The 24839-nt window shown below is 48.2% G+C and overlaps 1 protein-coding gene across 3 annotated transcripts; it reads left to right on the plus strand.

The window, feature by feature from the left end:
* Positions 1-192: 192 nt before the first annotated feature.
* On the plus strand, positions 193-24839 carry Cdc45 (cell division cycle 45). Of its 3 annotated transcripts, none has more exons than XR_015632646.1 (19): positions 193-319; positions 467-526; positions 1170-1262; positions 2756-2893; positions 4284-4439; positions 6343-6398; positions 8080-8128; positions 11158-11219; positions 12556-12606; positions 13310-13429; positions 14124-14255; positions 14461-14573; positions 16342-16503; positions 18694-18832; positions 18913-18996; positions 20618-20736; positions 20911-20987; positions 23425-23491; positions 24714-24839. XR_015632646.1 is itself a non-coding variant. In NM_001105866.2 (19 exons), exons 1-18 carry the CDS (start codon positions 269-271, stop codon positions 23487-23489), a joined length of 1713 nt encoding a protein of 570 aa, NP_001099336.1. In that variant the 5' UTR covers positions 254-268; the 3' UTR covers positions 23490-23491; positions 24714-24838. The 3 variants fall into 3 exon arrangements, 1 of the variants encoding a protein (NP_001099336.1); NM_001105866.2 differs by having other exon boundaries at positions 254-319; positions 14475-14573; positions 24714-24838; XR_015632645.1 differs by lacking the exons at positions 16342-16503; positions 18694-18832; positions 18913-18996; ... (2 more) ...; positions 23425-23491; positions 24714-24839 and adding an exon at positions 15268-15396 and having other exon boundaries at positions 14475-15205.

Consider the following 24839-nt stretch of genomic DNA (forward strand, 5'->3'; position numbering starts at 1 on the left):
CTGGAAGTTAGCGTCAACACGAGCAACAAGGTTCGCAGCCGGAGTAACGATGTTGCTTCTTTTTGCGGGGCGGGCGGATCTTATCCAGCTGCGAATCGCAGAGCATTATTGGCTGTCCCCGTAGGACCCAATCAGAAAGGAGGAAAGACTAAGAACTATTGGCTGCTGGCGTGGACCAATCGGAAGAGCTGTGATTTGGCGGGAGTCTTGAGGACCTCCGGGCTGTCGGTGTCTCAGCGCCAGCTCTAGGTATCCGGCCGCTGTGGCTATGTTCGTGACCGATTTCCGCAAGGAGTTCTACGAGCTAGTCCACAACCAGGTGACTCCCGTCCAACGATCCTGATCAAAACTTTATCTGAGGGGAGGGATGAGGGCGAGTGTCCGTGGATGGGCCGGGAGGTCAGGGTGTTGCCACAGACTTTGGTGTCCCTGTACTCAACTCATCTGTCGGTGTTCGCTTCTACAGAGGGTCCTTCTCTTTGTGGCCTCGGACGTGGATGCCTTGTGTGCTTGCAAGATACTTCAGGTGAGCTTTGAAAGCCTTAGGAAGATAGGACTGAGGCGAGAGGTGACGGGACAGGGTTGGCCCCAGCAGGAGGCGGGGCGCAGAAGGGGAGGGACCAGAAGAAATAGACAGGAGGTGAGTTAGTCAAAGGATCCTCTGACCTATACCGAGACTAGAGAAGTGTCGTGCAAATGGTGAGACAAGTAAATAGTGGTCTTTACCGTAACCCAAGTGAAAAGGGTTCCACCTCTGAAATCTTTGAACGTGTAAAAGATGGAATCTGAGATAAGGAACGTGACAGCTGGGCGTGGTATCATAGCCAGTGCTGGAATTACCGGAGTCCCTGGTCTGTTCGAGAAGATTATTCGTTTGGGCTTTGATCATAGTGTGGTTTTTACAACGAGCTGGGCTCAGGATTTTTCAGAACCCCTATAATTTAAAATTAGTTTTTTCCCTTAATGTTTTACTCTGGCAAATTGTACAGATTCCTTATTGTACAGATTCAGATTGAACGCTCGCTCACAGGCTTGCCACCTAGCTTTACCAAACAGCATATCACATAGATCTTTGTCTCTCAACTCAACTAGTTTGCTTATTTGCTTCTGGTGATTCCAGGTAAGTTATCTTAAACGAGGGGTTTTTTGACCATGTGCTCTTCCTCCAGGCCCTGTTTCAATGTGACCACGTACAGTATACGCTGGTTCCAGTCTCTGGGTGGCAAGAACTTGAAACTGCGTTTCTTGAACATAAAGAGCAAGTATGAACTAATTTTAAAATAATTAAGCAGCTTTCCTCAGTTGCAGTTTCTTAATACTTAGCATTTGGCTAGTTCTGAAGTAGGGTAAGTGTGTTTTTGAAGTACCAGTTTCATTATGCTTGAAATTATGGTGGCAGAATCAATGTTGCCAAGGAATCACCAATTTGAGGCAAGTCTGAACTACATAGAGCAAGTCTGAGGCCAGCTTGGGCTACATAACAAGATCCTGTCTCAAAAGTAAAAGAGGTGTAGGTGTGGACCGCACCTACGCTGACCTCACTTGTTATTTTCATTTATTTATTTATTTATTTGTTTGTTTATTTATTTTGTATCCCAAATCAGCCCCCCTCTTCCTATTCCCCCCCCCCCCAGTTCTTCTTCCTATTCCCCACCCCTTCTCTGAGAAGGGGAGCCCCCCAAGGTATCCCCACCCTGGCACATCACTGCAGGACTAGGCACATCCTCTGGCACTGAGGTCAGACAAGGCAGCCCACTTAGGGGAATGGAATCCACACACAGGCAACAAACTTAGGGACAGCCTCCCCTCCAGTTGTGGGATCCATATGAAGACCAAGCTGCATATCTGCTACATACGTGCACGGGGGAGTCGGGGCTTATAGGCTAGGTCTAGCTCATGCTCGCTCTTTGGTTGGGGGTTCAGTCCTAACCTCACTTGTTTTATTAGAATACAGCACTGTTTTATGTTATCTCTAGAAAATGCATTCCAGTTATCAAACACATTTTTTTCACTTCAGAATTAAGTAGTAGAACCAAGATTGCTGACCTACTTGGGACCATATGGGAAGTGGGATATTGAAGACCCTAAAGGGAGGGGGTAGGACATGCCAAAGCGTCTTTGGAGTCCCTGGCCACTCCTAAGATGACTTTGAAGAGATTCATTTATAATTTTGAGTTTTTCCGCCAGTATTGAGACACCATCTTATTTGCTAGCCCAGGCTGGCCCTGAACTCCTGGACAGTCCTTCCATGGCCTTCCAAGTGTCATATTACAGGTATGAGCCCACAGGCAGGCGATTTGGTGTTACTAAGGCGGTACTAAGGTTTTTGCTATAGTGAGAGTTTACTAAAGGACTTACTATTTAGGGGGCCACAGGTGAGTCTGCCCATGATTTCCTGCAAACCTAACCCACACAATGCTGTTAACGAGATAAGCCGCAGAGGACAGGATAGTTGAGCGATATTCAGCGAGACTTCAGTATGTGCCTGAAGTCTTGCTTCTGCTCTTCAGTAGCTATCAGCACAAGTCTTAAGTTTATGGAGCCTCAGGAAGGCTCTTCAGGAAGCAAGAAGAACCTATTTCACAGTATCATCATGGAAAGACAATGAGACCAGCTGTGGGCAGTTTTCCAGCCACTTAGCATTCCTGCTGAGCCGTAACGTGCTCTGCAGAGGAGCACAGGGACTGGCAGTGTTGAGGGAGGAGGTGTCCTTGGTGCAGTGTCTTCCTTTACAGTGCCTCCTCCTTTTTTTCAGTTCTCCTATTTCATCCTCATAAACTGTGGCGCTAACGTGGACCTGTTGGATATCCTTCAGCCTGACGAAGACAGTATATTTTTTGTGTGTGATACCCACAGGCCAGTGAACGTTGTGAATGTGTATAATGACACTCAGGTACCCAGCATTTACGTGTGCTCTCCCTTTAGTCAGTCTGTACCTTTTTGTGCTGTGACAGCATCACACAGACCTTTGCAAAGCATGCTTCCCACTTTTCCAGCTAGGGGGCGTCTTCAGTACTAGAAGTGTAGTTTATCTGACTCATGTCAGCGCAGCATTTGGAAGGTGGAGGATCAGAAGATGGCTCTACTGTACTTAGTCTGAACCTCAAAGCATTAATACAAAATGTGGCACAGACCAGCTGTTTAAGCCTTCTGTGATCTGCTCTTTCCACAAGGCTTCAGACTCTGAGATCCTCAAAGAAGGATCTCTTCAAAAGAAATCAGTCAGCAATTGCTATTAGAGACGAAAATTGTATTGTCTTAGGGGTCTTGATCCATTTGTGTCTCTATAAGAAAATATCCGAGACTGGGTACCTTATAGATAAAAGTTATATTCAAGAACATGGTGCAAACATCTGCTCTACTCAGTAAGACCCCTGTAGTGAGTGGTTTCCCCATAGAGGAAGTGTATAGGATAGTGAGGAAATTTCCATGGGAAGACAGGAAGGAACATCAGAGCAAGCCAATGAAGTTTTATAGCCGGGTGGCACAAGGAAGAAGCTCGACACACTTCTGAGAGATGCTGTTATTCCATCAGTAAGGAGAGAGCCCTGATGACCTAACACTTGCCAGGCTCCACTTCTTAATGGTTCTACCCCCTCAATACCCTACACAGGCAGCAAGCTTCAGGTGTGGTGGACCATTTGGGGGATAAACCATTATGACATCCAACCAGAACAACACATTCATATTCTCTATCAAAAGCCAACTGGTAGAACTTTTTCTTTTTTTTAATGTATAGCATAAGAAAGAAATGTTGGGGGGGGGGCAGAGAGATGACTCAGTGAACCTGGGTTCAATTCCTAGTACCCACATGGCAGCTTCTAACTGTCTATAACCCCAGTTCCATGGGATCTGACACCCTCATGATTTAATAATGCCATGCGGGACAGCTCTCGTGCCTTACTGGACTGTGCGAAGCAGCCTGAGCTCTGCTGTCGTGTGCACGGGAAACTTGGGAGCAGCTGGTTAAGAAAAAGTGAGATTCTACAGAACCAATATGATGAATGGTTTTCTGGAAAGGAGAGAAGAAAAACTGCATTGGTTTTTTTTTTTTTTTTTTTGTTTTAAGATTTATTTATTTATTATATATAAGTACACTGTAGCTGTCTTCAGATAAATCAGAAGAGGGCATCGGATCTCTTTACAGATGGTTGTGAGCCACCATGTGGTTGCTGGGAATTGAACTCATGACCTCTGGAAGAGCAGTCGGGTGCTCTTAACCGCTGAGCCATCTCTCCAGCCCCTGCATTGGTTTTTTTGTTTGTTTGTTTGTTTTATAATAGATCAAATTGCTTATTAAACAAGAGGATGACCTCGAAGTTCCTGCCTATGATGACATCTTTAGAGATGAAGCAGAGGATGAAGAAGATCTTTCAGAAAATGACGATGGTGGGGCAGAGCCTTCAGAGAAGCGCTTACGGTTAGAAGGGTTAGAAGAGGTGAGTGGGTCAGGTGGGTATCCTGAAGGAAGCAAAAGTAGGACAGGTGTGTGACAGCCAGCTGTGGCATTCCAGGTGTGTGTGAGCCAGCTGTGGCATTCCAGGTGTGTGTGAGCCAGCTGTGGCATTCCAGGTGTGTGTGAGCCAGCTGTGGCATTCCAGGCCTGTGCTCAACTGGGCACGCCAAGCAGAGGGAAATGGAGGAGTTAGTGCACATTAGAACAGACTCTGGCTTCTACCCACTAGCATTGTGGCCTCTGGAGTTTTCTGGAGTTATTTGAACTATGGTTTATCTCCACAGGAGGATCCTGGCAAAGGGAATGAAATTTAGGTCAGTTTAGCTCGATGTAAGATTAACTAGCAAATGTTCAAAAAAGAAAAACTCATCTGGTGGCACACGCCTTCGATCCCAGCACTCTAGAGGGAGAGGCAGGCAGACTTCTGAGTTCAAGGCCAGTTTGGTCTACAGATCACTAATCCCAGGACAGCCAGGGGTACACAGAGAAACCCTGTGGCAGTGGGAGCAGGCAGGGGCAGACCCACCATGGAGAAACATTAAACCTCCACTTTCCCACAGTATCGCTCATTGTAGTTAACAGAAAGGTACCATGTGTGGCTGATCCCTTGGCCAGTCCTACAGAAACACTGTAAGGAAGGCGTGTGTGTGTGTGTGTGTGTGTGTGTGTGTGTGTGTGTGTGTGTGTGTGTGATCTGAATTTGATCAATAGAAGGGATCTGCCCAACATGAGCTTCTGCTAGCACAAGGGAGGCAGGCGGGTAGATGGTGGCTGTCCTCTAGTGGGGCTGTATTCTTACCTGTTATTGCTACTCTTTTATTTGCTTTAGTGCTCACAGGTTTGAGTCTATTCTGTGTGAGCTTCCTTTAACTTTTTATGGGGATTTTTGGTTTTGGTTCGTTTGTTCTTTTTGAGACAGGGTCTCACTGTGTAGCTCTGGCCAGACTGATACGGCAGCTTTGGTTGGGGACTTTGTTCTCCTTCTGTTGGTTTATCCCGATTGGCAGCTTCTTGGGTTTCAAGTCTAGGTAAGCCAAGAAAGGAACGCAGGCTATATACAGGTCTTTAACTGTTGTGCCTTTGCTCTTAGCGTTTGCAATATTGCTTAGCTTCATATATGTAAGAGTCGCGGTATGTCCAGCCAACATTGGGATATCTTAGCACCATCTTCCTGAAGGAAGTCTTGTGGTCATAGACTGTAGAATCACCACAGCACCCATGCCTTTGTACCTAAGAAGTTAAAACCATTGCTGGCACACCCAAGAGGAAGAAACACAGCTCTTGTTTTCCTGGTGGCAGACAGGGACTTTAGATGCTAGATGGGCAAAGTGGCCAGACGCTGGGCGTACAAGGAGCACATGCCAGGAAAGCCTGTGCTCCTCTCTATCTGGGTGGTGTCCGCCAAGTTCTGGAGCCAGATGAACCAGTCTTCCCCTGCCTCAGCTATTCAGCTTCCCAGGTACAGGCTGAACTTGGAGAATAGACAAAGCCTACATTCTCCCTCAGAGATCTGTGCCTAGGGGCTTCTTCCAAACCAGCCCTTCGCCAGGCTTACCCTTTTTGTCTTAGATTCTTTTCTATTGTGACAAAACAGCGCGACAAAGACAACTTATAAAAGAAAACATTTAATTTAGAGCTCGTGGCAGGGAGCACGAAGGACAGCGGGTAGACATAGCCCTGGCACAATAGCTGAGAGCTTACTACCCCCTTAACTGTAAGTAGGAAGCAGACGGAGCTTCAGAAACCTCCAAGCCCACCCCCAGTGACACACCTCCTAATCCTTCCCAAATAGTTCATCAACTGGGAGCCAAGTACTCAGACACTTGAGCACACGGAGGCCATCCTCACTAACCACCACGCTTTTCTTCCGTTTGTCACTGTTTCAGGAGATAGTGGAGCGAAACAGGAAGAGGAGGCAGCGCAGGGAGTGGGAGGCCCGGAGGTGAGTCTGGTGAGGTGGCTCTGTGGTACAGGAGCCCAGACTTTGTCCATCAGCGTCTTACCCATAATCCTTTCTGAATGCCACAGTCCCGTAGCTAGGAGTCTTGGGGTCAGCCACTTTGCAGAGAGTGCGTGGCTGTTGCCTCGAAGACCGTCTTGAATCACCCCATGTATTGGTCCTTGGCTTCCTAGAACTATAGGACAGGCCCAGTAGTCACCCAAATCCAGGCTCTTCCGTTAGAACGAGGCCTTTACCAGACTTGCTTTTCAAATGTGGATGCTTTCATTTATAATCTTCTTTAAAGTAAAATAACAGATACCTGGTGATTGCATAAAACTTTTCATGGAAAGAAATATGAAAAGTAATTAAGTTATCCATAATTCCTATTACTGCGTGTGCAAAAAAAAACCATGAGGTGCTTTGAAATGAAAATGCTAGAGTGGTTGTTCTCGCTTGAAATACACAGGTAGCTGTGTGTTTGAAACTGGACACAGTAGGAGTTGCTTGCTAACGGTCTTTGTGGTCCAGCTGAAGGATTTGCCCACCATGAGAGAGAGACTACCCTTCCTATAAAAAGACAATTTCAGGCCATTTCTAGAAGTGTAGGGATAGATAAGTGAAAATAAGCAGTTCTGAGTTGAAGTTTCTTTTCTGAGTTAAGTCTCTGAAATATTCTGATTTTTTCTCTGAAGTTTTTATATTTGTGCATGTTTTACATTATCAAACTACACATCTCATTTTGCATTTTTCTACTTAAAAATAGTTGGTGCAAGGTCCCACCATATATCCCAGGCACACCTGCAACCCCTCAAGCGCGGAGAGTAAAGCGTGTGCCACTATTTCTGTTATAATCATTCTTTATACCTCTGAATTCATCTTTGGTTTTTGTTTGTTTGTTGGCTTTTGAGACAAGGGTCTCATGTAGCCCAGGTTGCCTCCAACTTGCTGTGTGCCAAGGATGACCTTAAACTTTTGGTCCTTCTGCTTCTTCTGGGATTGTGGGAGATTATAGGTGTGTGCTACCACGCCTAATTTATGTGGTCCTGAGCTAGCGATCTACGGACCTGAGCCCATCCTCAGGTCACGGATTTTCATACCTCTGAACAGTCTTAAAAACTGCTTAATGTTTAGAGCCAGGTTGAAGTCAAAAGAAGGGACTGGAGGGACGGCTCAGTGGTTAAGAGTACTTGTTGCTCTTGCAGAGGACTGGGGTTTGGTTCTCAGCATTCATAACTCCTAGGTACTCACAGGTACACATTCATACTCATAAAAACAATATAAATAAAACAGCTTAGTATTTGTTTGCTTCTTTTGATTCAGTCTTTGTTTTTTATTAACACATTAATTGTAAATTATTAATGGGTATAGTGTGATGTTTTCATATGTGAATACAGTCCTCTGGGCTCAATCCATAACACTGAAGAAAAAAGATTTCTACTGCCTTTCTGTTTCCTTTTAAAGGATGTTTTAGTTTAGTTGCTTTGAGGTAATTTCTCAGAAACCAGGTTCTGAGGCCAGGGCTGCCTAAGGTGTGCATTCTGCTAAGGAGTCACTGAATAAACAATTGGTACCATGACTTCTTGCTTTTTTCTTTCGGAAACTAAAGTTTTAGCCTTTTTCAAAAAGTTTGCCTTCCTGTCCTGCTGCTCTCAGTCAAAGACACCATTTTGTGTTGTTACAGGAAAGACATCCTCTTCGACTACGAGCAGTATGAATATTATGGGACATCCGTGAGTATGAACCGGTCTGACACACTATAAAGGTTTGACTCCAGGGATCAGCGTCCTAGAACAAGAGAGAGCAAAGCCAGAAAACCTGGCGCTCGTGAGAGTTGCCTTTGGGTGGGTGGTGCAGCCTCTGCGCTATCTGCCCTTCTCCTCTGGAAGCCGAGTAGGATGGATGCTTCCCAGTGTGCTCTGGTTGGCATCATGGTTTCCTTTTCTTACTTTATGGTGGCACAAAGGCGATGCATTTCTCAGAAATCAATGCTCTGAGACGAGGACTTTATGCACAGCCCTGCCTAGCCCTAAGCTGCTGACTTCAAGTGACCTTCTTTCTGCCTCCTCCTACATAACTGGGAGTATATTTACACACCATTTACCCGCCAAGATAAATTTAAGATTGTAACAGGACTCTTTCTGCTTCCTGGCCATCTTGACATGAGCTGTTCTTTGCCATGCCTTTGTGGTGACTGAAATTATAATCTAAAATAAATCCTTCCCACCTTGTTTAAAAAAAAAAACAAAAAAACAAAAAAAACCTTCTTGCCTTTTGTCTTTCAGTTTTTGTAGCACTGGGGATCAAACCTAGGACTCAAATATACTAGAAAAGTGCTTACCATTGAGCTACCCCACAGCACTTGTTAATTATTTTTAATTATAGAATCAAGCATACCTTTTTTTCATAAAATAAAGCCAGGCATGGTGGCACACACCTTCAGTCCCAGGACCTGGAAGGCAGAGGTGATGGATCTCTTAGGTTTGAAGCCAGCCTGTTCTATAGAGTGAGTTCCCTGACAGCCAAGGCTAAACAGAGATCCTGTCTCAGAGAGACAGAGTTGTTCTCTGTGCTTCACATTTGAGCTTCTCTGGGCTACTCTCTGTGTTACACAAGCGTTGTGGTCTAAAGGAGCTAGGAGTCAGCCAGGAGTTCCAGAGAAACCAAACCTGTGATCTAGCTAAGCTAGAATGTTGAGCGCGTTAGATGAGTTGAATGCTGCTTATTTTGTCTTGTTTCTGCTGCATTAGGTGTGCCCGTTGTAGTTCGAGGGCGCCTGTACTCCTTTCAGAGGCAATTGTTAGGGTAGCCCCTCAGGCTGGGTAGCAGCCATGCTTCTGTTCATCATCAAAAATACAGAGCAATGGAGCTGTGAGGATGGCTTGGCAGGGCAGTTAGGAGCAGCACCTTACGGAGCCAGATTTGTTTCCCAGAACCTACATACCAGTTCACAGCCATCCATGGATTCACGCCCAGAGTATCTGCCCCCTTCTCTGACCTCTGTGGGTACCGGGCACATACGTGATGCCCAGACACATCAGGCAAAGCACGCACAGTTAAAACAAATCTTTGAACAGACTGAGTAAGCTGGCTTTTGGTCGGAATTACTGTTGCTGTGTGAAACACCGTGACCAAATCAACCTGGGGAGGAAAGGGTTTGTTTCACCTTCCACTTCCAGGTAGTAAGTCCATCACTGAGTGAAATCAGGGCAGGAACTAGTAGGCTGGGGCTGATGCTCAGGGCATGGAGGACCGCTGCGTACTGGCTGCCTCCTCTTGGTTTGCTCAACCTGCTGTCTTATAAAGCCCAGGACTACTAGACCAGAGATGGCACCACCCATAGTGGGAGTGCCCTCCCCAGTCAGTCACTGATTGAGAAAATGCCCTACAGACTTGCTGACCGCCTGTTCTTATGGAGGCATTTTCTCAGTTGTGTCAAGTTGACATAAGACTAGCCAGCACAGCGGCACACACCTTTAATCCCAGTACTTGGGAGGCAGAAACAGGAAGATCTCTGTGTTCAAGGCCTGACTGGTCTACCTAGTGAGTTCCAGGCCGTCCAGGGCTACATAGTGAGACCCTCTCCGAGTAAACAAATAACTGTATTAATGTCTGTGTAAGAAGGTTAAACTATGGGATTACAGGAGCGCTTCTGACTTTTGAAATAGAAGTTAGTGATTTAGCTCAGTGGTAGAGCGCTTGCCTAGCAAGCGCAAGGCCCTGGGTTCAGTCCCCAGCTCCAAAAAAAAAAAAAGAAAAAAAAAAAAGTTAGTGTAGAAAGCCTGTTGTTAGGCTGTTAGCACTGGCCAGAATTTAGGGCCTTCAGTAGCTATAGAAGATACATGGTTCTTAACGTGTTGATTTGATGTAAGGTTTTTGTCTGATTGTTTATGATAGTGCAAAAGGGATGCGTGCTTAGTACAAATCAAGTTTGTTTCAGTAAAATACTTGTTAGTCTTGAGACTTGGCCTTTAGGTCTTGGACTCTTGGTATTATCTTCCCTGTGTCTTACTTATAATCCGAGGGTCGCCCTGTCCTTTAGCTCTCTGCTCAGCCCCCGCAATGGTTAAAGAGGGAATAATGCTGTCTCAGAAATGAGCCCTCATTTTCTCCAGATCCCTTGAAATTTTTCTCTGGAGGAAAATTTATACTAAGTCTGCTGGTCAGACATCTACTGTCTTCACAGTCTCTCACCAAACTCAGACTCCATTCAGGTCACTTACCTCTTCTATCCTTGAACAGCCCCGTCAGAAAGACTTTCACAGGGAGTCCAGGGCCCCTCCCACTCTCTCCTGGTGACCAGAACCAGAGCCATCCCTCATCTGGCTTCCCTAGGGATGTGTCTGAGGCTGCCTCCATGCAGGAAGAATGTGAATACAAGGTAGACAGTCGGACAGCAGGGCCTCCTGACCTGTTTTCATTATAGCCTGGAGCTTACCTCTGAGATGTGCAGCGGTCCCTGCAGTGCTATGCCTGGACTTCCCACTGGGTGGCACTTAGCTTCCATTCTTCATTCCTACACGACTAAACACAAAGATTCACATGACATTAGATAGCAGAGACTGATGTTTGGGGTCAGTGGAATTACTCTGTCATCTTTCCGTTACTCTGATGGGGACTTTTTCTCACATGCTAGAAAGTAGCCTGAATACCCTGATCTGCAGGGCTTCACTGGGCTCCTTGGCTTGGAGCTGTCCCCACTGTGTGGCCCCTTCTGTGAACTCAGTTGCTTTGACTTCAGGATTTTCTGTTTTCCTTGCAGTCAGCCATGGTGATGTTTGACCTGGCTTGGATGATGTCCAAGGACCTGAATGACATGCTGTGGTACGTAGTGCATGCACGTGCGCGCGCGCACACACACACACACACACACACACACACACACACACACACATACACACACACATATATATACCTGGAAATCCTGCTAAGCCATGTTGGGAGTCCTGCCACCAGCTAAGGTCCAGTGCTTTCATGAGGAATGTTAGGTGCAGCCCCTCTCTGGAATGACTAAGCCTAGTCTTCCAAGGGTTAAGTGTGGTGCTGGGTGCTGGGGGCGGAGGAGTTCCAACCTCACTGAGGACAGTGGGGCTCCAGGTCAGCTCCTGTCTCTGCACCCTCGATGCTTATTTAGCCTTATGCCCAGCAAGTACAGTCCGTGCAGGTTTGAGCGAGATTGTCCTTGGTAGGCACTCTTGCAGCCCTGGCACTGGTAATAATCCAATTCAGAAATGTCCCCTTTTGCAATTTCTCTGTCAGATTGTAACCAGGCCTTGAGCACACAGACCAGTGAGCCTCCCAGGCACTGTCAACTTGATTGATTTTGATCCATCTGGATGTGATCCGTTATAAACGAGAAGTATATACTTCTGCCCTGGCTCTGCTCCTTGGCCCCCCATTTTCTCTGCAAGCAATATGCCAAGGCCCTTCAGGTCTGATCACCCAGCGATAGCTACATCGGTCTGCAGAGAGTCGGGGCAGTACTTTGCGGGGCCACCTCTAGACCTAGGGTGCCCTGCCATTCTCCAGGTGTAAAATGCCGATCTTTTGGCCCCACCCCCTCTCAGCTCTTACTCTTACACTGTGTGCTGTTACTGGCCATTTGCCAAGCAGCTGCCCCCCACCACGTTGGTTAGTGCTAAATACTTAGTCGATTGATATTGAAGCTAAGTTTGTTTCCTGCTAGATCCGGTAGCAACCGGTCTTAACCAGAATTGCGGGGGCCTGGTCTTGGGTGTGTGCATTGTACCTTTGACAGGATCGTTCTACTGGGTGGATTCCCTTCTTGTGTAATTTGTGGTGGGTCCTTTGGGTCACTTGTTTACATTGGTGGCTTCTCTCTAATCCAAGTATAGTTTATGTCTACCCAAGCTTTGCCCTAGAACTGGAAGACTGACCTTGCGTTTCTTCCAGTATCTCAAGGAAAACCTTCCCTAAGACCCCTCCCTTTTTAAGATGGAAGGGCCAGCACTTCAAAATGTCAACATTTCGAAATCACAGTAGAAAAAAAGCCCAAGATAATTATTCACAAATTGGTGGCAGAGCACAGTGAGTTTGGGGGCCATGCTAACAGGACACTCCTCACTTGGTTCCACAGCACACACCTACCAAGGCCAGGCAGCTTGTAGCTTGACCCTGTCATCTTGTGCTTTCCTTCCAGGTGGGCCATTGTTGGGTTGACAGACCAATGGCTGCACGACAAGATCACTCAGTAAGTAGTAATCTCCATTTGAGGGCAGCTCTGTGTGTGGCAGTCTCTGAGTCTGCACAAGGACACGGGCGGCGGCAGCAACAATGAGGAGGAGGGTGGCTCTCCTTGCCTGGATCCTTGGCCCTAGCACCAGGCTCTGCCTTTGCTTATGGCCTGGCTTGGCCTCCTTACAGCCAGAGGATTCCACTGGGTGGAGCCAACAGCAGCAGCAGGGGCTTGGTTTGACTGTGTTCTGTGGCCTAGAGGCAGGCACTAGGATGTAGCCCATGCACGTTGGAGGTTACGGGGAGACATGGATTAAGGAAGGAGATGAAGGCCTAGGGGTCCTGTCAGGAGGATGAGTTTGATCACAAAAACAGGAGACCCTCTTGTCACCATCCCAGTTGATGGGCCATTGGGACCTGGAGCAGATCCATTTGCGCTTGTTGGCAAGAGGTGTGCTAGTTTGGACTTTGTACGTGGGTTACTGTTACAGGGTCTAATTGACAGTGTGGGCTAGACACCTGGCCAGCCTCGTCAGTGCTGCTCTCAAAAGGTTTCTCAGTACCTAAAGATGGGGTATGTCCTGGCCAGAGAGCACCCTGCCCAGCTCTGTCTGTTGTCACTCTCTAGCTGGCTGGTTTATACCTAAACAAGCTTCCTCAGCCCTCATTCAGGAACAACTGGGGAGGGAGCTGGTTCAGCCTACCATGCTCTGTTCCAGAATGAAGTATGTGACTGATGTTGGCGTCCTGCAGCGTCATGTGTCCCGGCATAACCACCGAAACGAGGCGGAGGAGAACATGCTCTCTGTGGACTGCACCCGGATCTCCTTTGAGTACGAGTATCTTTGCAGCTCGGTACCTTGGGTGTAGGCAGTAGTCACTGCTGTTAGCCTGCTGCTCAGCCAGTTCTTTCTGCTCCGTCACCACGGTGAAAGAGCCCCCATGCCCTCCTATGAGCAATGTGATTGTGCTCTATTCGCTGGCCACAGACGATGTCTGAGTCACGTGGGAGCCGCTGAGAGCTGAAGCAAAATGGACTGCAATCCCTAGGAGTTGGGAAGGAGGGGCACCTATGGGGACAAAAAGCACCACGTGTCCAGTGGAGCGGTGGCGAGGCATCAGCAAGACTGCAGAGTATCTGATCCTGTAGAGGAGAGGCCTGAGATGGGACCATGGACTAAGGGGCTATGTGTGGTAAAGGGCAATGTGTGGTAAAGGGCAAGTTCAAGAAGGGATGGAAGAGGGCTTTAAGGATAGGCAGGGTTTGGCTGGGCTGGGCAGGCCAGGGAAACATACCAATATAGCAACCTGAACTGCTTACTCTGCTTCTCATGGTATACGGGGCTGTGACCACAGAAACTGACTAAACCCCGCAATTGGTCTGTCAAAGGAAGAAAATGGTTTAACTTCAGATACCCCCTGCATGAGTCAGAGAACTCTGGGTGGGTTCACACCAACCCAAGGTTATGGGCCAATGTTTGCACCAGATAGTAGGCAGTGGGCACCACATGTGTTCCTTGACCTTGGACCCAGCCTCTGCCTGGTACTGTACCAGCACTGGTCCCTCCATGAGAGCCTGTACAACACCAGCTACACTGCAGCCAGGTTCAAGCTCTGGTCTGTGCATGGGCAGAAGCGACTCCAGGAGTTCCTTGCAGACATGGGGTAAGTGACTGCCTTGCCTGTAGCCTCCTACCCTGCTGGCACAAAGCATCCCCACTCTGTTGATGTACTCGGATCTACAGTACAGTCAGTCCCTCTTCTGTGTCCTAGCATATAGTCTGAGTGCACCTGTCAACACCCCGTGGGCATGCACAGGGATCCCAGGGCAGGTCTCTTCCTGCTGTCAGTGTCTTGTCTCATCATGCAGCTTGCTCCCTCCAGGCTTCCCCTGAAGCAAGTGAAACAGAAATTTCAGTCCATGGACGTTTCCCTGAAGGAGAATCTTCGAGAAATGATTGAAGAATCTGCAAATAAGTTTGGGTGAATGCTTTTCTGCATTATGTTTCCTTTTCCTTCTCCTTCTCTTTTTTTCAAGACAGGGTTTCTATGTAACCCTGTCCCTCCTAGAATTCAGTCTATAGCCCAGGCTGACCTCTGCTGGGAATTGCAGGTGTGATCCACCACGTCCAGCATGGATTATACTTTAGAAACAGGGCTTGAACCGTCCACCTGCACTGATGCAAAAATAAAAGCTGGCCCCAAGGATGTACAGACTACTGGGATTGGCTCAAACCGAACCTAAGGAAATTTTGAGTTCTCTTTGGATTACAAATGCACTGTCTTGCTGAGCAGTGATGGTACACGCTTTTATTCACAGCACTCAGGAAGCAAAGGCAGATGGATCTTTGTGAGTTCGAGGCCAGCCTGGGGTTGAGTGAGCTCCAGGACACAGAAAAACCCTGTCTTGAAAAACTGGAGGAAAAAAAATGCACTTTGTTGGACTGGAAAGATGGCTCAGCAGTTAAGAGCACTGATGGCTTCTTCTATATGACCTGGGCTCAAGTCCCAGAATCTACTTGGCAGTTCACAACTGTCTGTGACTCCAGTTCCAAGGAGTCTGACTGTCTCACAAACGTGCATGCAGGCAAAGTACCAATGCACATAAAATAAGAGTAAATTTAAAAAGAAAAGTGCATACTGCCCTTCCAGAGGACAGGCCCCAGCCCCAAATAAGAGTAAATTTAAAAAGAAAAGTGCATGCTGCCCTTCCAGAGGACAGGCCCCAGCCCCAAATAAGAGTAAATTTAAAAAGAAAAGTGCATGCTGCCCTTCCAGAGGACAGGCCCCAGCCACAAATAAGAGTAAATTTAAAAAGAAAAGTGCATGCTGCCCTTCCAGAGGACAGGCCCCAGCCCCAAATAAGAGTAAATTTAAAAAGAAAAGTGCATGCTGCCCTTCCAGAGGACAGGCCCCAGCCCCAAATAAGAGTAAATTTAAAAAGAAAAGTGCATGCTGCCCTTCCAGAGGACAGGCCCCAGCCACAAATAAGAGTAAATTTAAAAAGAAAAGTGCATGCTGCCCTTCCAGAGGACAGGCCCCAGCCCCAAATAAGAGTAAATTTAAAAAGAAAAGTGCATGCTGCCCTTCCAGAGGACAGGCCCCAGCCACATTACTAGTAGCTCATAATTACCTGTAACTCCGTCTTTGGACACATGTACACAGAGACACGCATTCACATAGTAAGTTCATGAAAATAATAAAAAGACAAACTAGAATGCACAGTGGAACTCACTGAGTAGACCTTGTAGATCAGGCTGGCCTGACTTGAACACATAGAAAGTCTACCTTCCTCTGCTTCCTCAGTACTGGGGTTAAAGGTCTGTGCCACCATATCTGGCATGTTTAGGGTCTTTAAACCCTGGGACTGTGATGGAGACTCAGAAATAAAGCACCAGGGCCAGGGGCAGGCATACTCTATCCTACCTGTCTTCAGGTGCCACCGAAGCCCAGTGCCTGCCTGCTTCTGCCTGGACAGGCATTTAGGACGCAGATGAGAACTCTGCCCATACCCTAGACCATATGATGGCTATGTGGTCCTCATTGCTGAACCGGCGAAGCAACCAAGGTCAGGGCAGTGGCTGCAGGGGCTGTATGTGTAGGTCTTCTGGCCTACCTCATCCTCCAAGCGGTGGTCACAGTGAGCATTCTTGGGGACTTGTGAGTAACTTATGCTATTTTTTAGTCTGGTCTGGGCATACGAGCTTGCGTACAAGTTGAGAGTGCCAGTTCATTGCTTCCTCCCTGGCAGGATGAAGGATATTCGTGTGCAGACTTTCAGCATTCAGTTTGGGTTCAGGCATAAATTCCTGGCCAGTGATGTCGTCTTTGCCACCATGTCTCTAATGGAGAGGCCCGAGAAGGATGGCTCAGGGACAGACCACTTCATCCAAGCTCTCGATAGCCTCTCCAGGTAATGGCTATGATCTGGGCAGCCGTTCTGTGGCTTCAGCCTTCCTCTGCACAGAGACCAATCACAAAGATTCATGAGAGTGTCTGTCCTACGGGAACTACAAGGTTAGAATCCCTACCCCTGAGCAAGCTGTTCCTAAGCTGCTGTTCCAGCACCAGTGTCCTTTTCATTTTATTTTATTTATTTGTTTGTTTATTTATTTATTTGCGATAAGGTCTTTGTGCCTCAGGCTGGCCTCACATGCCTTCAGTACATATCCCTGTCTGACCTCAAGTTCATGCTCCTTTTGCCTGAGCCTCCCAAGAGCTAGGACTGAAGTACGTGTGCCACCACCCCAGGGTCCTGGGTCCTTTGCATTCCTTTGTGATTGTCTTCTTTCTCCTTCTCAGTCTCTTAAGACATTGTCATTGGCTCTTGTTTTTCTTCCAGTTCTTCATTTTTCATTCTTGCATCTCCAGTTCTCCTTTTGTTTCTAATGGAGAAGGAGGACGCTCCCGGTTGGGGTGTTTTGGAGCTGTGACTTTTCAGTAAACCTGTGTGTCAAAGGTGACCCGCTCCTCACTTGGTAATTTGTGGATCTCTTTCTGTTCAGTTGTTTACTTGCGTGTTTTGAGGGTCTCATTATAGTCCTGGTTAGCCTTGAACTAGCTATGTAAATAGACCAGGTTGGCCTCAGAGTCTCAGCCTCCCGGGTACTGGGATTAAAGGCATGCACTACCATGTCCAACTTTCTGGTTTTTTTTTTTAAATAATGACTTGGTGGGGACCAGACCACAATGCTCTATTTATGTAAGTATTATGAATTTAATTCATAGGTTTTACGAAAAGGCCAGTTCAGATTACTTTTCTAACATAGTAGAACTGCTTTTTCTGTTGATTTTTGTGCAAGGTCAAAAAATACAGCATCCTGCTTTCTGGTTTCCTCAGCTCTGACTGACGCTCGTGCTCTCTTTCTCTCTCTCTCTCCCTCTCCCTTCCTTCCTCCTTCCCTTCCTCACTCACAAGCACTTAGTTCTAGCTTGTTTCCTCCTTTTCCCTGTGTGTGCAGACCAGTCCCTTCAGTTTATGGCCCCAGGCTCTGTGGCTCACGTTTGCTTTTTGTACAGTTTCATTAAGAAGCTAATCTTCCATTGCTGTCTTCCTAAAGGGAGACATTGTCCTGCTTTATATTTGTGCCTTGTGTTTTCCGTGGATTTGTTTTGTGGAGCTTGAAGTAGCTTTTCTAGATTCCCCCCTCTCCCCCCACCCCACCCCACCCCCAGCCATTTGAGTAAATGACTTATTTCTTTCCAAAGTTTTCACTTCCGTCAACACTTCTGGTTTCTGGCTTTTTCCCCCTAGTGTCCTGTCCTTGTTATAGGAATGTTAACAGTTGCCCAAATCTCTCAGAACATAATAGGGTCATTTTAGGTTTCATTGCCCTCTAACCATCTGTTTCTATTGGGATCCTCCCCCTCCCCACCCCACCCTCACCCCTCTTCAAGCCATAAGTGGTTCTCAAATAATCTAGTGTTTTGTATTTAGGAAGGAAGCTATGGAATCTTGACCAAGCCCTGGGTGTCTGGGTATAGCTAGCTAGGGACTTTGCTTGAAGGCCAGCCCTACTTTTCTATAGGGTTCATTTAAAATATTCAGAGAGGCATATTCTCTTTTAGGAGAGAAGAATAAAAGTCCATCTGTTGAGTGGGTGTAGGGCATCTTTTTTTTTTTTTTTTTTTGGTTCTTTTTTTTGGAGCTGGGGACCGAACCCAGGGCCTTACGCTTCCTAGGTAAGCACTCTACCACTGAGCTAAATCCCCAGCCCAAGGGTGTAGGGCATCTTTATATTTCCCTCATCCCCTGTTGGAACCTTCTAGGTACCTTCTTGGGTCCTCCTTATGTGATCTCTAGAATCCTATATTGTTTTATAGTCCAAGCTAGCCTCAAAATCACAATTTTCCTGAATGCTGGGATTACAAGTGTGCACCACCATACCCATGCGTTTTCTGTCTTTTGATCCTAGAGCCTTTTGACTTCTTACTCGATCACTGTGTTTCCTTCCTTTCATGTGAAGAGGAACTCAAGGGGGAGAGAAGATACATTTGTATTCCTAAGCCCCTTTTGAACCCAGAATCAGCAATCTCTTTGACCTTGGCATTTTAGCAAGAGTACTCAACAAGCATCACATAAGCCTTGTGTCCCCTGTTTCAGGAGTAACCTGGACAAGCTGTACCTTGGTCTAGAGCTCGCCAAGAAGCACCTCCAAGCCACCCAGCAGACCATCGCCAGCTGTCTCTGTACCAACCTCGTCACCTCCCAGGGCCCTTTTCTCTACTGCTCACTCATGGAGGTTAGGCTTCCTTACCTGCGTGACAAGCCACTCCCCCTAGTGATCCCCTCTGATCATCTGATCCTCTCTTCCCCTTCCAGGGCACTCCAGATGTCGCACTGTTCTCCAAGCCAGCATCCTTGAGTCTGCTCAGCAGGCATCTGCTCAAGTCCTTTGTGTGCTCGGTGAGGACTTGGATGGAGTGGGGCTGAGGTGGCAACAGCTGAGGTGGCAACAGCTGAGGTGGCAACAGCATGGGTACAGCAGAGCAGGTGTGGACACTAAGGCCCACGTGGGGTTACCGGCGCCCGAGTTATACTACTTATATGGGGCCGTATTTTAACTCACCTAATCTTTAGGAATCTTCTAGTTTTCTACAAACTCTAGGACTACCACTTACTATTAATGTCACTCAGATAAGTAGGAGGGGCCCCAGAAAGCTGTGTGGCTAGGACATGGGTTCATCTGTGGCAGACCAGGAAAAGATGGGTTAGTCATACATACCTAGTTCCCAACAAAGGCTTAGACAATGTCTCTGGAGGCTTGTGGCCCTAATACCTTTCTCAGAGCACAGTCTAGCCCAGTGTCGTTATTTAGACAGGCCCTGACCCTGCAACTAGAGGACTTCTCCCAGGCAGGGATGCAGAAAGGATAATTCGTGGTGACTTCAGGATGAGGTTTATGAAGAGAATCAGGAAGTTGAATTTTATTCAGGCTGTGAGGCAGTAAAACAATGATGCTAATGTTCTGACGATAATCAATGCTGTCTCCATGGGCTCCGCCTCCCCAGACACAGCCAGTCTTTCATCATTGCTATCTCAGGAAGATTGGATATGTAGCTCAGTAGCGGAAACTTGCCTAATATGTGTGAGACCCTGGCGGTATTTCTCATCCCCAGCACCAAAGTGAATTCATTTGAGAAACTTGCAAGAAACAAAACTCGTGTCTGTTGCGCACCGGCTTCATGCAAATGAAGTAATGGTGTGGGCACTGCATTGGGTAATGTGAGTGCCCTAGAGATGATTGCAGTGTGGGAGAGGGTGTGCAGCTGCATTAAAATCACACAGTGATGGTGTTCATGAGCAACACAGCACTCTTGGATTTGGGCCTCCACGGGGGTCCTGGAACCAACCCCCTGCCACCTGCTAAGAATGACTAAAATGTCAAAAGCTGAAGAGACCGAACGAGAACTTTGCAATTCTGTTGACTTCATTCAGATCTCAGCCTCATATCAGTTGTGAGAAAGAATTCCTGACCTCTGCACCTCTTTCCTTATCTGTAGAAGACAGTCACTTCATGGGTCTAATCAGTTACCAGACGTTGACCTAATATCCACCAACTGCCCATTTCACATGCTGGGTCAGACCTCAGCCCTGTGTAAACCAGGACACTTGGTTGGTCACCTTGATGATAGTGAGAGGGAAACCTCAGCACCTCCATCCTCACTGCAGGAGGGCCCCATGAGGTGTGAGTGTATGACTGAGTTCCACACAGAGCCATGCACTGAGAGGAAGGAGAATAGACAAGGCAGGGGTGTTGGGAGGTGCTCCTAGAGAGCTTGAGGTGATAGGGGGAAAGCAAGAGCTGAGCCCTGCAAGGCTAGGGTGCTAAGAGGGGTGAGCAGCAGATGCCTGAATGCTGAGACCCAAGATACCGAGTGGAATGGAGCATACGCTGTGGTGACTGCGTCCCTGGATGCTTTAGGGTGGCCCGACGCTGTCAGGGGTTCTAGGTGCCGAGCAGCATGCTCCACCCTCAGTGCCGAGAACGACTGTGTTGTGACCGAGAGTGCCCCTGTCTCCACAGACGAAGAATCGACGCTGCAAACTGCTGCCCCTGGTGATGGCTGCCCCACTGAGCATGGAGCAGGGCACAGTGACTGTGGTGGGCATCCCTCCAGAGACTGATAGCTCGGATAGAAAGAAGTGAGCGGCTTCTACTTGTCCTGAGACCCCCAAGGCCCTGGTGTGTCGGCACATTGGCCCACCCACTGTGCAGAGCCTAAGTGGCTTTTGCCCTTCAGTGTATCACGGGAACCAGGTTGGGAGGGGTCTGTTGTCTGTGGTCTGTCTCCCAATAAGTCTGTCCTGTGCCTTTAGCTTTTTTGGTCGGGCATTTGAGAAGGCAGCAGAAAGCACCAGCTCCCGGACTCTACACAACTACTTTGACCTCTCAGGTGAGTATCGCTGCCCAGTAGCCATTCTTCTGCCTTCACACCTTCCAGGCCAGCAATGGCCCTGGAACCATGCAGGCCGGTGCTGGAGATGCCCAGTCCTCTTGCCCTTCCAAGACAGCCCTGGGCGGAGCTGCTGTCAGAATCCTCGCTAGGGAGGCACAGGCCTGCGTGCAGCCTCACTGCCTGCCCTGAAATCATCTCCCACCCTGAAGGGCAGGCTGTCGTGACTAGAGGCCAGGCCTCGCTGGGCAAGCCATTCTCCCTCGTTCAAAAGGAAACAACACAGTTTATGGCAGCCCAAAGCTGGCATCATGAAGGGCCTTATCTGCACTCCAGCACTCTGCCCTGCAAGACAGTTTTTACAGCTTCTCACACTTGCTGCGTTTGGTGAGTCGGAGAATGGAAAAGGCCTAGTCCAGTGATCGCTCACCGTTAGAGCAGCACACAACTTGGTTTATGCTTGTCCGCTTTACCTTGGTTTGTTGTTGTTTTATTTTTTTCATCTTGAGGAATAGTCTTACTGTGTAGCCCACGCTGGCCTTGTTCTTACAGCTTTCCTGCCTAAGCATCTGGAGTGCGGAGTTGATAAGCCTGGGCTATCAGACTGGTCTGTCTGTTTTGTTGGTTAGTTGGCTGGTTTTGTTGTCTTGGTTTTTGGTTTGTTTGTTAGAGGAGTTTTCAGGGGCAGGAATTGTTGTTGGGTTGTTTTTTTGTTTGTTTGTTTGTTTGTTTGTTTGTTTTTCTTATTTTGTGAAGTCTCTCTAGCTCTGGCTGTCCTTGTCCTATTTCTGAGCTAGGATCTCACTGTGTAGACGAGGCTGGCTAGAACTCACTAGAGATCAATACCGCCTTGCCTGCCAAGTGCTGGGATTAGAGGGCTGCACCACAGCAGCTGGCCCATCTTATTCTTGTTCACATCTTTTTGCTTTATTTGTTTTACTTTATGAGTGTGAATGTTTTTCCTGCGTGCATGTATGCGCACCACGTGCGTGCCTGTTGGATCTCCTGGAACTGGCATTACAGACAGTTGTGAGCCACCATTTAGGTGTTGGGAATGAAGCCTGGACCATTCTCAACAAGAGTGACAAGTGCTTTTAACTGCTGGGCCGTCTCAGCCCCTCACTGACGTATTTCACAGTAAAACGGACTTGACAGTGCACTACTGCCAGTGGCCTACTAGGCTGCAGAGTGCTATAGCCTGGTGACTTCCACAGGCTAATTCCTCTCGATGCCATGCCTGGTATGACTGGCAGCCTCTGTCCGTAGCTACATGATTTCTTCTTTCTTTCTGAAACCCCTCTGTATGTCTATGCCCTGATCTCCTTAGGAGGACCCTACTGTTGTGGGTACGGCACACCCTGAGCACCTTGTTTTACCTGTTTGAAGGTCCTGACTCAAGGTGTCGTATTCTGAGACTCTGGAGGTTGAGGTCTCACCAGAGGAACTTGGGGAGCACAACTCACTCGCTCCATCCACCTCTTGATTCGCTTTCAGGTTTTTTGTTTTGTCGTGGTGGTGATTGGTTGTGGATAGGTTGGTTTTGTTTGTTTTATTTTGAGATAAGGTCTTTCTAATGTAGCTCTGGCTATCTTAGAACGTACCCTGTAAACAAGGCTGTCTTCCAACTCACAGACATCTGCCTGCCTCTGCCTCCCAACTGCTGGCACCACTATGCCCAGCCACCTCAGTGTTTTATCTGCACCTCTCAGAAGGGCAATCCTTACGTTACCACGCCCTGATTCCCCAACTCTGGTTGCCTACGCTGTCTCAGGCAGCTGTAGCTATGGCATTGTGGGATTGGTCCACCGTGAGCAGCAGCTCCTGCTTCCTGCCTGTGATGTGGGTGGGTTGACAACAACGCACCTTTGTTGCACAGGGAGGGTTTAGACTGGAAGCTCCCTGGCTTCCTCTGAGTGTTGAGAGCCAGAGGTAGCAAGTGTGGAGGTAGGTGTGGTCGTTATCAGCCTGGTGGCCAACAGCATGGAGAAGCCCTCTTCCAGCAAACAAGCCCTCCTCGGTGTCTAGCTTTCCTTCATCTTAACTGTCTGAACCTGTCTGCCCTTGTGAAGCTGAGGTACCCGTGAGCAGGGCTGATGTGGCCTGCAACACTGTGGGGACTGGCATCTATGCAGTCCCTGTCCAGGTCCGTGTCAGGTTTGCCACGTGCTTTGTGTTCCCTCTGCTGACTGACATTGCTTACCCTGCGTGCTGTGGTGGTCCTTGCCGGACAAGGCTCTGGCCTCTCCACCATGTAAAGTGGGAGTTCAGTGGGAAAGAGACGAAATCAAACACTGCAGAACATCCCAGGGCTGGCAGGAGCCCGCAGTGTGGAATGCGATGGAAAATTGTCAGCCTGAGGGAGGAGGGAGAGGTCATGTACTGTGCCTTGTTTCTCATTCCTCCCTGCTCATAAGATGTTTTCCTTTCATTACTTCAGTAATTGAGCTGAAAGCTGAGGACCGGAGCAAGTTCCTGGATGCTCTTGTGTCACTGCTGTCCTGAGGGTAAGCATGGGTGGGCTGGGTCCTTGGGCCCACCTCCTGCTTTTGTATCCCTCAACAGAGGCGGGCACTTGTGTTTCCCATCAGAACAAGGTCTTGAGATTTTTTTCCCCAGGAATGTCTGTCCTAAGAATGCCAGCAAGGCCACAATGGAGTACTTTTGAGAGAGCTTAATTGATTAATTAATTAATTAATTTCATTAAGCATCTTGGACCCTACTCCCACCCCCAACCCCCAAGAATGACCTCAGATTTTCTCTCTAATGCCCACCCTATGGGGCTGAGCATCATGTGTGACATACAGGCCGCCCAGAGTCTCATACAGCCACAGCCACAAGCCCCAGGCTGGAGCCCACAGAAATGGCACTCTGGGCTTTTCCGCACTCAGTCATTGATGAGAAAGCAAGCTCTTGGCTCTGCAAGGGCTCTCAGTGGTACACAGCTATCCTGAGAGGCCTACTGCATGTTGCTGACAGGCCATTGTGACCCAGAACACCTCCCTAGTGAGGCCCACATTCTCCCACATGACCCTTCCTTCTGAGGAGCCACATGGGAAGGGGAAGTAGTTTTCTCCTGTGCTTGTGTGACCATCCCAGCTTCCCTTTGGCCAGGCAGCCTTGCCAAGCCTCTGATATAAGAAGCTCTTCAGTCTGGGGCTACCGCATCCATGTTAAACCCTAACTGCAGGGGAACAGAATGCCCTAGTGTGTCTCAGGAACGCCATTGTGAGGATAGCATGAGCACTAGGGCCCATGTGGCAAGTGTGTTCTGATCTGAGCTTGTGGGGAGTAGCACATGCCAGGGCTGACTGGAGGCAGACCTCTCTCCTGGACTGTCAGTACTGCTGTGTCTGTCAGGCTACTGAGCAAGGCTATAACTGGGAGGGAGAGGGGAGGCTGCTACATGGTGGAGGAAGCAAGAGACTGCCAGGCAGGGGAAGGGGCCCTTGTACACAGGCCGTGGAGCTGCCCCGGCAGGGGAAGGGGCCAGGCAGGGTCCACCGGGTGAAAGTGGGGACTTTTCATGCAGGGAGACATTCAGACTCTGTAGGGAGTGGGAGGACAGTGAGTACCTCAGCAGATCTGGGGTGGCCTAGGACTCCAAGCCCACGCTCACCCTCCTGTTGTAGCTGCTCAGAAGTCACCCTGGGGGAAGGCCTCCTCTGGCCGGCTTGACACACTGAAGAGAAAGGATGAATTGTAGGAAACATTTCTTTCTTCTTCCAGAATTTGATTTCTCCAGAAGTGACCTCCTCCTCCTCCTCCTTATTTATATCACCTGGCCGCTGTTCACTTGTAAGATAACATTTGAAATGTGAGACTGGTTTTTAATAAAATTTTGGTGTTCAATTC

Source organism: Rattus norvegicus, chromosome 11 (assembly GCF_021556685.1).
Source record: "Rattus norvegicus strain SHRSP/BbbUtx chromosome 11, alternate assembly SHRSP_T2T, whole genome shotgun sequence".
NCBI classification, from domain to species: Eukaryota; Metazoa; Chordata; class Mammalia; order Rodentia; family Muridae; genus Rattus; species Rattus norvegicus.

Coding starts and splice junctions, on each gene's coding strand:
- Cdc45 (NM_001105866.2), top strand. CDS start 269: ATGTTCGTGACCGATTTCCGCAAGGAGTTCTACGAGCTAGTCCACAAC. Junction 1,263..2,755: donor TTCTTGAACATAAAGAGCAA/GTATGAACTAAT, acceptor CCTTTTTTTCAG/TTCTCCTATTTCATCCTCAT. Junction 13,430..14,123: donor CGGATCTCCTTTGAGTACGA/GTATCTTTGCAG, acceptor CCTTGGACCCAG/CCTCTGCCTGGTACTGTACC.